The following is a 12,270-nucleotide window of genomic DNA, read 5'->3' on the forward strand; positions in this document are numbered from 1 at the left end:
GCAAAATATATATAATTAATCACTAACCTTGACCAACTTCATCAGATGACAGTCTTATAACATCAGGTTATACAATACACTTATGTTTTGTTCGAAAATGTGCATATTTAGAGCTGCAAACCGTGGTTATACATTGTGAATATGTAGCATCGATTCACCAGAATGTCCGGAGCTATTTTGGACACTCACCTAATCTGACCAAAGACCTCATCATAAACTTTACTAAAAAATACATGTTGGACAGCAAATGAAAGATACACTGGTTCTTAATGCAACCGCATTAACCGTGTTAGATTTAACCGTGTTAGATCTAACCGTGTTAGATTTAAAAAAAATAATAACTTTACCATAACAAACAGCTTTCGTTATAGCGAGACAGCGCCCGCCAAAACGGCGGAGAATAGGACTCAACATTTTACACAGAAATACGAAATAACATCATAAATTGTTCTTACTTTTGCTGAGCTTCCATCAGAATCTTGTACAAGGAGTCCTTGGTCAAGAATAAATCGTTGTTTGGTTTTAGAATGTCCTTTTCTCCTGTCGAATTCGTGCCACAATGCTAGCCAATGTTGATGACGTTCCCAGTTTCTCTCGACGCAAAGAACGTTGAATAAACTGATAGAACTCGGTTGAAAAACCTGCTTTACGATGTTATTATCACATGTATCAAATAAAATCATAGCCGGAGATATTAGCCGTGTATACCGAACGCTTATCATAAGACAATATGGAGGTGCTTCCCGCGCCTAGGTAGAGAAAGGAAATTCTGGACACGTCATTCCAAAAGCTCTTGTTCGACCTCAGATCAAGCTAGACACCCCATTCCACCTTCCACTGCCTGTTGRCATCTAGTGGAAGGCGTATGCAGTGCATGCATATCCATAAATATAAGGCAATTCAATAGGCAGGCCCTGAAACAGAGCCTCGTTTTCAGATTTTTCACTTCCTGTCTGGAAGTTTGCTGCCAAATGAGTTCTGTTTTACTCACAGATATAATTCAAACAGTTTTAGAAACTTGAGAGTGTTTTCTATCCAATAGTAATAATAATATGCATATTGTATGATCTAGAATAGAGTACGAGGCCGTTTAAATTGGGCACGATTTTTCCCCAAAGTGAAAACAGCGCCCCCTATTAAGTTAACTGAGTGTATGTTTGTAAATCATCTGAGAATCGCTTTACAAATACTTCCCTTATTCCTACCTTGTTACAAAAAACGGTGTATTTTCCAGATCCAGACAGTGGTGTTTGATAAGACGGGTACCATCACCTACGGAGCTCCTAAAGTCATCCAGGTGAAGATTGTAGTGGAAGGGAACAGGCTTCCTCGCTCCCGTCTGCTGGCCATCGTAGGGACTGCAGAGAACAACAGTGAACACCCGCTGGGAGCTGCCATCACCAAGTACTGTAAACAGGTGGGGTCTGATTCCACTCACCAAAAAGCTACCTGTTAAAACAGGCTGGGTCTGATTCCATACAGTACCAACTGTATCTCACCAGTATCCAACCGTGAGTCTATATCACATACTGCAAAGGTGGTCTGATTCCATTACCAAACTCAAACGTGACGTCATTACAGATGACATAGTGCTACCTGATGAACAGGTGGTCTTGATTCCATCCATATCCAACAGTGATCTGAATCCAAGTCAAACAGGTGGGGTCTGTTCCTCAGTACGCGGGGTCTATCTCACAGTACTGTAGTGTCTGATTATCCAGTTGGAACAGGTCTGATCACACCGTACTGAAGCGTCCACCTGAACCTCAGGTCCAACACCTGACAGGTAGGAGAGCTGGTTGTGTAGTGTCGTGAGTTGCATCATCCGCAAGTGTCTGGGAAGACCTCCAAAATATTTGGGTCCTATCGCGATCATTGCTGGGTGCAGATTAAAGTGTACGAATCTGTCTCTGTGTCTCCTGTATTAGGAGATGGTACACGCAAGTCCTGGTGGTGTTGTGCTTGAGTTCCAGACTGGGTACCTAGGCTTGTGGTATACGCTGCAGTCCAGTTAACACAGAGGACCCTGCCTGAGAACACATTCAGCGAGGACGGTGAAGACAACAACCAGGGAACAGCATATTCTGGTCCAATCCAGTGACTGCAGCAACCAGCGCCAGGATACACCCCCTCATCATGGACGCGCCCCGCCTCTCCGACGTACATGGGGATATGTAGTCTAAGTGGAATAAAGTTACACAACCTGAGTTACCCCTTATGGTCAGTTATTACTCAACATAAGCCCTTAAGATTCCCCTGTGTTTTCACATGCATTTGATGAAATGCCATACTATACATTCTGCCTACATTCTAGCTCACCCTTTTCCCTTTCTGCTTCCTCTATAGCCCTGGTGCAGACAGCATCCTACATGGTGTTGATGGAGACACCAGTAACCTCTCTCTGTGTTCCTCTACTAGCCTGGTGCAGACAGCATCCTCACGTGGTTGTTGATAGGGCAACCAGTAACCTCCTGTGTGTTCCCTATAGCCCTGGTGCAGACAGCATCCTACGTGGTGTTGATCGGGGACCAGTAACCTCTCTGTGTTCCTCTATAGCCTGGTTGTGCAGACAGCGTCCTACGCGGTGTTGATGAGAACCAGTAACCCTCTCTCTGTGTTCTCTATTAGCCCTGGTGCAGACAGCGTCCTACGGGTGTTGATAGAGAACCAGTAACCTCTCTCTGTGTTCCTCTATAGCCCTGGTGCAGACAGCATCCTACGCGGTGTTGATAGGGAACCAGTAACCTCTCTGTGTGTTCCTCTATAGCCCTGGTGCAGACGCTCCTACGTGGTGTTGATAGGGAACCAGTAACCTCTCTGTGTTCCTCTATAGCCCTGGTGCAGACAGCGTCCTACGCGGTGTTGATAGGGAACAGGGAGTGGATGAGGAGGAACGGACTAGAGATCAGACCTGATATAGCACGAGACCATGGCTGAACATGAACGCAGGGGACGCACTCTGCTGTACTGGTGGCTGTCGACAGTGAGTTGTGTGTGTGTGTGTGTAGGACGCACATTAAGAACGACAGTGGCTCCCTATTTTCTACTGTCCTTGACCCCTAGGCACTAATACATCTACAAAGTTTGGATGGGTATTAGAAAAATTATAATAGCTTTGAGTACCGTCTAGTAGACTTCTAATATTTCAACACTAGCATAACATTTCGAATGCACGCCCAATATATTTCAACACTAGAAGCACGCCCAATATATTTCAACACTAGCATAACACTTAGAATACACGCCCAATATATTATCAACACTAGCATAACACTTAGCAATACACGCCCCAATATATTTATCAACACTAGAATACACGCCAATATATTATCAACACTAGCATGCACGCCCAATATATTACAACACTAGAATACACGCCCAATATATTATCAACACTAGAATGCACGCCCAATATATTATCAAAACACTAGAATACACGCCCAACTATATTATCAACACTAGAATGCACGCCCAATATATTATCAACACTAGAATACACGCCCAATATATTATCAACACTAGAAATGCAGGCCCAATATATTATCAACACACAGAATGCACGCCCAATATATTATCAACACTAGAATGCACGCCCAATATATTATCAACACTAGAATACACGCCCAATATATTATCAACACTAGAATTCACGCCCAATATAATTATACACACTAGAATGCACGCCCAATATATTATCAACACTAGCATAACACTTAGAATATACGCCCAGTATATTATTCAACACTTAGAATAACACTTAGAATACACGCCCAATATATTTTCACCGCTAGCATAACACCTTAGAATATGCGCCCAATATATTATCAACACTAGCATAACACGTAGATATACACGCCCAAATATGATTATCAACACTAGCATAACACTTAGAATACAACGCCCCAATATATTATCAACACTAGCAATATGAAACCCAAGGTATTATTATCAACACTAGAATACACGCCCAGTATATTATTCAACACTAGCATAACACTTAGAATACACGCCCCAATATATTATCAAACACTCAGCATAATACGCCCAATATATTATCAACACTAGAATACACGCCCAATATATTATCAACACTAGCATAACACTTTGAATGGTAGTGTATATTGGGCGTGTATTCTAAGTTTGGGGTCACTTAGAAATGTCCTTGTTTTTGAAAGAAAAGCAAATTTTTTGTCCATTTAAAATAACATCAAATTGATCAGAAATACAGTGTAGACATTGTTAATGTTGTAATTGACTATTGTAGCTGGAAACAGCAGATTTTTTTATGGAATATCTACATAGGCGTGCAGAGGCCCATTATCAGAAACCATCACTCCTGTGTTCCAATGGCACATTGTGTTAGCTAATCCCGGTTTATCATTTTAGAAGGCTAAGCAAAGCTGAAAATGGTTGTCCTGATTTAAAGAAGCAATAAAACTGGCCTTCTTTAGACTAGTTGAGTATCTGGAGCCTCACAAGTCCTCAACTGGCAGCTTCATTAAATAGTACTCGCAAAACACCAGTCTCAACGTCAACAGTGAAGAAGCGACTCTGGGATGCTGGCCTTCTAGGCAGAGTTCCTCCGTCCAGTGTCTGTGTTCTTTTGCCCATCTTAATCTTTTCTTTTTATTGGCCAGTCTGAGATATGGCTTTTTCTTTGCAACTCTGCCTAGAAGGCCAGCATCCCGGAGTCGCCTCTTCACTGTTGACGTTGAGACTGGTGTTTTGCAGGTACTATTTAATGAATTTGCCATTTAAGGACTTGTGAGGCATCTGTTTCTCAAACTAGACACTCTAAAGTACTTGTCCTCTTGCTCAGTTGTGCACCGGGGCCTCCCACTCCTCTTTCTATTCTAGTTAAATATCTACGCCTATGTAGATATTCCATATAAAATCAGCCGTTTCCAGCTACAATAGTCATTTACAACATTAACAATGTCTATACTGTATTTATGATCAATTTGATGTTATTTTAATGGACAAAAAATTAGCTTTTCTTTCAATAATAAGGACATTTCTAAGTGACCCCAAACTTTTGAATGGTAGTGTATTGCTTCATTTTAAATTCTGGTATGGATATTGGAACATATCCTTAGGAGTTTCCAACGATTTAATCCATTGTGTAGCTGAATCTATAATCCACCTCTGTCTATAACCATTGTCTATCTGTCTATAACCACCCTCTCTCTCTCGGTCCCTCCCTCTCTCTCTCACCTACCTCTCTCGCTCTCTCTCTCGCACTCTCTCTCTCTCGCTCTCTCGCTCTTCCTGTCTCTCGCTCTTCCTGTCTCTCGCTCTTCCTGCCTCTCGCTCTTCCTGCCTCTCGCTCTTCCTGCCTCTCGCTCTACCTGCCTCTCTCTTCCTCGATCTCTGCCTCTCTCTTCCTGTTTCTCTCTATCCCTCTCTCTCTGCGTAGGTCTGCTATGTGCCATGATAGCCATAGCAGACACGGTGAAGCCAGAGGCAGGTTTAGCGGTTCACACCCTGCAGGCCATGGGTCTGGAGGTGATTCTGATGACTGGAGACAACAGCAAGACAGCACGGGCCATCGCTGATCAGGTAGGGGACAGGACTGGATTGGCTTGGGATTGTTATGAATGTATGTATATAAACCAGGATATTCTTTAAAGATGAAAAGGAATGTTGTTTTGTAAGTCACTCTGGATAAGAGCCTCTGCAAAGAACCCAAATGTGGTTTTATTTGTGGCTTTGTGAACTGTCATTTAGCTGTCTCTATCTCTCCTCCAGGGTGAGAATCAGGAAAGGTGTAAATGTGGTTTTATTGTGCTTGTGAACTGATCATATTAGTCTGTCTCTATTTCTCCTCCAGGTGAGAATCAGGAAGTGTGTAAATGTGGTTTTATTGTGGCTTGTTTGACTGTCATTTAGCTGTCTCTATTTCTCCTCCAGGTGAGAAATCAGGGAAGGTGTAATGTGGTTTTATTGTGGCTTGTGAACTGTCATTTAGCTGTCTCTATTTCTCCTTCCAGGTGAGAATCAGGAAGGTGTAAATGTGGTTTATTGGTGCTTGTGAACTGTCATTGTAGCTGTCTCTATCTCTCCTCCAGGTTGAGGAATCAGGAAGGTGATAAATGTGGTTTTATTGTGGCTTGTGGAACTGTCATTTAGCTGTCTCTATTCTCCTCCGGTGGAGAATCAGGAGGTGTAAATGTGTTTTATTGTGGTCTTCTGAACTGTCATTTAGCTGTCTCTATTTCTCCTCCAGGTGAGAATCAGGAAGGTGTAAATGTGGTTTTATTGTGCGGTGTGAACTGTCATTTAGCTGTCTCTATTTCTCCTCCAGGGTGAGAATCAGGAAGGTGTAAAATGTGGTTTATTGGCTGTGAACTGTCTTTAGCTGTCTCTGTCTCCTCCAGGTGGGAATCAGGACAGGTGTAAATGTGGTTTTTATTGTGCTTGTAACTGTCATTTAGCTGTCTATCTCTCCTCCAGGTGGGAATCAGGAAGGTGTAAATGTGGTTTGATTGTAGGTTGTGAACTGTCATTTAGCTGTCTATCTCTCCTCCAGGTGGAATCAGGAAGGTGTAAATGTGGTTTGATTGTAGGTGTGAACTGTCATTTAGCGTCTCTGTCTCCTCCAGGTGGGCATCAGGAAGGTGTTTGCAGAGTTGCTGCCGTCCCACAAGGTGGCCATGGTAGAGCAGCTGCAGCAGGCAGGGAAGAGGGTGGCAATGGTGGGTGACGGGGTCAACGACTCACCCGCTCTGGCCATGGCAGATGTTGGCATCGCCATAGGAACGGGCTCTGACGTGGCCATAGAGGCAGCTGACGTGGTGCTGATCAGGGTGAGGAGAAGAGGGCAAGACTGGGTGTATGGATGGATGTTTACCTGTCTGTCTGGTTAAATGTTAATATGTCTGTCTGATAATCTATACATGTTAATATGTCTGTCTGTCTCAGGGTTTCTGTTATCTGGTAATAGCTGGTTTTTGGCCAAAAAAATGAAATGAAAAATGAATAGCTGATGAATGAAATATTAATTGCCCGGGACGAAAGAAAAAAATCCCATTGCAAAATGATGCTTTTTAGCCTATTCATTGATGGAAATACCAATCGATGGAAATACATTTGACCGGGCATGCTTATTGGTCTATAGGTTCATTTGCATAATTTAGTAGAATTAAATTGGAGCTTCGTTAGTYGTTGTGTATCATATTCATCACAGCATGATGAGCGTAAATCTGTCAGACAGAGCGAGAGCAGCTGCTGCAGCTTCTCAAACAGCCCGTTCGTTGCTGCTGGAGTAAAACATGCTTTTTTATAAGTGCACAACAATTGGAAATGCAAATGTGTGTTAAAACCTGTTTATTTGTCAACTGGTAATTGAAGCTCGCTTTAAAGACCCTTGTTCCCTTCGGTCTCAACGTAGACTTTGATCTGAAGCCATTCTTGTGATTATTGTGCCATTGTAATTGTTTGTAAGCTTGTGTAGTCTAAAATGAATCTATCATCTATCATCTGAGCTCCTAGAGTGTGCGGCTCTCCTTTGTTTTCAAATTGAAGCTCGCTTGCCATTTAAAGTGTATAGACAACGGTAGGCAGACAGCAGTATACATTTTGAAAACATATACCTAATTGTTTGAAACCTGAACATTTTACTTCATATTATCCGGTATGTCTTACCTTGCTTCAAAGTAGCTTAGCCAAAATCCTACCATTATATATCATGGAGGAAATGATTTTATAAAGACTTCCATATGCCATTGAAGCCAGTAGCATTTTTCTCTCATGTTCTATTGGTTTTCAAATCAACTTTCTTTCATTGTCCGGTAGCCAAAGGCACAATCCTAGTCATATTAGCAACCCAGGCTAGTTGTTGCATCCTTAGATCTCCCTTCTTTCTAAGTTTCTCAGTCACATGAAACCGCTCACATGTAGAGGGCCTTTTTGACAACAGTGTTTTCCTGCTAACTGCATTATAGAATGCACATTCGCGTGTTGCCTACTGCCTTGTGTGCATTGCTGTGCTTATAATGTGAAGAAATAATAGTTGATGAACATTTTGATAATATAAACGTTCTGATCTGTTGCATCAGACTCGTTGCTTTTAAGCGTTTTATTTATGTAGTCTAGGCCTACTGGTTGTATGAATTTGGGATCTATCGTCCCACAACTGTCCCAGTCTGTTTGGAATAGGCTATTTATTTCTCCACAGAACAACATGCTGACCAACAAAAATAGGTAAATGTTTCTACTATGGGGGATAGTAGATTGACAGGCTGGTGATTTAGCTGTTTGTTACTCGTCTTGTTGGCTGACAGTTGTTCTAACATCTTTAAAGTGCACATCAGAAATCAGTAAGAAGGAAYGCATCCTGTTGGAATTCGGTAAGAAGGAACGCATCCTGTTGGAATTCGGTAAGAAGGAACGCATCCTGTTGGAATTCAGTAAGAAGGAACGCATCCTGTTGGAATTCAGTAAGAAGGGACGCATCCTGTTGGAATTCAGTAAGAAGAAGGGACGCTCTGTTCGGCACACTCTCACACGCTCCACCCACGCGCCACACAACATACTGTTTGAGAACTCCAGTAAGAAGGGGACGCATCTGTGTGGAATTCAGTAAGAAGGACGCATCCTCTTGGACTTCGTAAGAAGGCGACGCATCCTGTTGGAATTCCAGTAAGAGGAACGCCACTCTCTCGCTCTCGCGCACATCTCGCTCTCACGAAGACCGCATCTGTTGGAATTCAGTAAAGAAGGGACGCATCCTGTTGGAATTCAAGCTAAGAAGGAACGCCTCCTCTGCCGAATCCCTCCAGTCTAACGCACAGGACGATCTGTCTCCCGGCATTCGCTAGGAAGAACGCTCCTGTTGGAAGCTCAGTCATGAAGGTGGCCGCTCCTGCTGGTTGGATATTCAGTGAGAAGTAAGGAGGGACCGCATGCCTGTGTGGAATTCAGTAAACGGAACGCATCCTGTTTGGATATTCAGTAAGAAGGAACGCATCCTGTTGGAATTCAGATAGAAGGGACGCATCCCTGTTGGAATTCAGTAAGAAGGATAGCGGCATTCTGTTGGACAATTCACTTAAGAACGTGGAACGCAATGCTGTTGGAATTCAACGTAAGTAGCGGGAACGCAGTCCTGTTTAGGAAAATTGTCGCAGTAAGAAGGGGAAGGACGGCATCCTGTTCTGGAAATCTTATCAGTTAAATGGAGAGGAACTGCATTTGCCCTGTGTTGGACATTTCCAGGATATAGTACGGAACGCATCCTGTTTGGAAAATTCAGTTATAAGAAGGGACGCAGTACCATCTGGTTGCAATCTCAAATCACATTCGCTCAATATTTGTTGATGCTGTCTTAAATGAATTACATAATCGTAGAAATGTGATTTCCCTGTGCAATTCTTGAGGACACGCCGTGGTAAGGCACTAATCAGGTTAAATGTATATCTAGAAGCACCGCGTTGGTGGTGGTGGAAGTCGCCTAGATCGGGAGGTTAATTATTGGCAGTTCCTGGAGCGACCGTGGTGGACGCCGCTAATAGTATTCAGGATTAATACTATTTGGGAACAACGTGTGGGTATGGAGGAACTCGCCTCGTAATCAGGGTAACAGTTTTCGTGAAACCAGCCGTGGGGTGGAGACGAACCCTATGATCAGGTTAATTATTCTGAACACCGTGGGTGGACACCCTAATCAAGGTAATTATTCTGAACACCGTGGGTGGGTAGGTCAGCGCTAACAGGGTTCAGGAGTACTATTTTCGGTCAAATGATTCAGTGAATTTTAAAAAGTTTTATTTTCCGTTAAACGGAAGAATGACCGTGTAGCGTCAGTGGTCTAGATAACGGTCTTCTACATGTCTAACGGATGGCTGTGTGATAATTCTCTATCGTTGAGCTTAAGTAGACGATGTTTGTTTTTCACTCATCTGGTAATGTGTTAGAAGAAAGTCCTCTCAGACTGTCCAACATGCGGTTTAGTTTTCTAGCAATACTGAGAACAGTCTTGTGTAAATAGTTATGGTAGGTGAACAATTACTAGAGCAGATTCAACTAATTGAGACATGTGGACTGAGACAAGTTCACGCAATCATGTAACTAACACAGGAAGATGGATATAATGGTGTCCCTGATACAAAGGGAGGGATCAAAGCTCAAAAAGGAACAGTCAAGTAATTCTGGTGGTTGGCCAGCAGCTGCATTTAAGTGCTGCAGTAGCATCTCCCTCATGGAGCTAGCACCAGCATTTGCCAGTTTATGGCTTTGAGATGTTACCGTGGGCAAGTTGGTTAATCCCCCCCACAATGCGACGGTGCACAGTTACTGCGACATTTCGTGGAGGGAGAGACCTGTGCCTCTATACCCTCCGATACGCAGTCCAGAAACGATGGTCAGCGATTGAGATCCGGGATCTTCGCTGGCTAGGCAGATACACTGGACATTCCTAGTTTGCAGGAAATCATGAGTCACAGAACACGAGCAGTAATGGCTGGGTGGCATTGTCATGATTGGAGGGGTCGTGGTCCGGATGGCTAGCAGGGATGATAGGCCAATGAGGGAGGAGGATGTCTTCCTGTAACGCATCAGCGTATGATGATTGCTGAATGACAACGAAGCTTTCAGTCCGATGATGGCGTGACCATGAGTAGCACGCCAGCCATGACGACCTCTCCACCTCCAAATCGATACGCTCCCAGAGTACAGGCACTCGCGTGATATCAACTCATGTTCTTCAACGATAACACAAATCGCCGATCTATCACCACTGGTGAGACTAAACGTGATCGTCAGTGAAGTAGCACGTGTTTTTCCAGTCCTGGACTGTCCAGCACGGTGGGGTGTGTGCCCATAGGCGACGTTGTTAGGCCAGGTGATCGTCTGTGAGAAGCGCTGCCTTACAAAAGTGCTGCACAAGCCTCGTCCGCTCTTCTGAGCCTATTGGCGGACAGTCGTGAGCACTGATGGAGGGATGTGCTGCGTTTCTGGTGTGAACTCGGGCAGTTGTCCGTGTTTGCTAATTGTCTCTGGTACCTGTCCCGGCAGTGTGATGTTGATCGGATGTACCGATCACTGTCCATGTGTTGTTACAGCGTGGGTCTGCCCACTGTGGAGGATGACTCAGACTTGTCGTCTAGTTCCGCTGTAGTGCTGTCTTAGGCGTCTCCAGTAACGAAGACTTGCAATTTTATGCCTCGGGCCAATCTGCAGTCCTCATACCTCTTTGCAGCAAGTGAAGGCACGTTCATTATAGGGAAGCAGATGAAGCTGGGACTTGCTGGTCATTCTGGTTACTTTCTGGTGTTTTTCAGGAGTCTAGGGTAGAAGAGGCGCTACAGTTTTCATAACTGTGACCTCTTAATTTACCTAATGCCGTCTGGTAGCTGTTAGTGTCTTAAATGACGGTGTCACAGGGCATTGTTCAGATTTGAATTGTTTATTGAACAGCGGGAAAAGCATCAAGGAAGACAGTGTTTCTAAATGCCCTTTACATGAAGGATACTTTGAAAGTTTATCTTGGCATTGTATTACCAGAAGGTTTATCTTTTAAAGAAGGGTCCTGACAAAAATAGGAAGTGTTCAATATTTTATGCTGGAGTTTGGTCTGCTTAGTGCTACTCTAAAGGCTGTTAAATGTGTCTGGTCCTAGCCTCCCTGTCCTTGTCTGCACAGTCCCTTCCTCTGTTCGTGTCCTCCAAAATAGTTGTTATGAATTGCAAGCTATGTTATGACGTAATGGTAACAGGGCGTGTCACTCTATCAGTATACTATCGTTTTTTTTCTCCATCTCCCGCCATCTCTCTTCGTCTCGCTCCTATTCTCTTTTCTTTCTCTCTCTCCCCATCTCTCTTTTTCTCCTTCATTCCATCACACGCTTCTGCTCTTTCCCACTGTTCTCTAGCGCCCATCACATTCTCTCTACACTCTCTGTCCATGTCACAAGAATGCCTGCTGGATGTGTGAGGAGTATTGACCTTTCCAAGGAGTACCGTCGAAGGAGAGATCAGATCAACTTTGGGTTTGCTCTGGATTAGATATAGTCCTGTCGCTGCTGGTGTGTGTGGCATGCCCTTTTTTGGTCTGGTTCTGCAGCCATGGATGGGTTCTGCTGCCATGGCCCTGTCCTCTGTCTCGGTGGTAGCTGTCCTCTCTACTAGACTCAGATGGTGAGTTACCAGACCAGGTGCCAGTTTCACACAGTCAATCGCTGTGGTGTGTGTGTGTGTGTGTGTGTGTGTGTGTTGTGTGTGTGTGTGTTGTGTGTGTGGTGTGTGGTGTTGTGTGTGTGTGGTGTGTGTGCTG

The 12,270-nt window shown here is 43.9% G+C and overlaps 1 protein-coding gene across 1 annotated transcript in view; it reads left to right on the plus strand.

The window, feature by feature from the left end:
• LOC112073188 (copper-transporting ATPase 1-like) overlaps positions 1–8,819 on the plus strand; it is a 42,162-nt gene extending 33,343 nt beyond the window's left edge. Inside the window, 8 exon segments of the mRNA XM_070440065.1 lie at positions 1,235–1,417; positions 2,734–2,919; positions 2,921–2,959; positions 2,962–2,983; positions 5,417–5,559; positions 6,603–6,806; positions 8,303–8,549; positions 8,713–8,819. Coding sequence (XP_070296166.1) covers positions 1,235–1,417; positions 2,734–2,919; positions 2,921–2,959; positions 2,962–2,983; positions 5,417–5,559; positions 6,603–6,806; positions 8,303–8,549; positions 8,713–8,819 — 1,131 coding nt within the window.
• Positions 8,820–12,270: the final 3,451 nt, after the last annotated feature.

Source organism: Salvelinus sp. IW2-2015, unplaced genomic scaffold, assembly GCF_002910315.2.
Source record: "Salvelinus sp. IW2-2015 unplaced genomic scaffold, ASM291031v2 Un_scaffold2182, whole genome shotgun sequence".
Classification (NCBI taxonomy): domain Eukaryota; kingdom Metazoa; phylum Chordata; class Actinopteri; order Salmoniformes; family Salmonidae; genus Salvelinus; species Salvelinus sp. IW2-2015.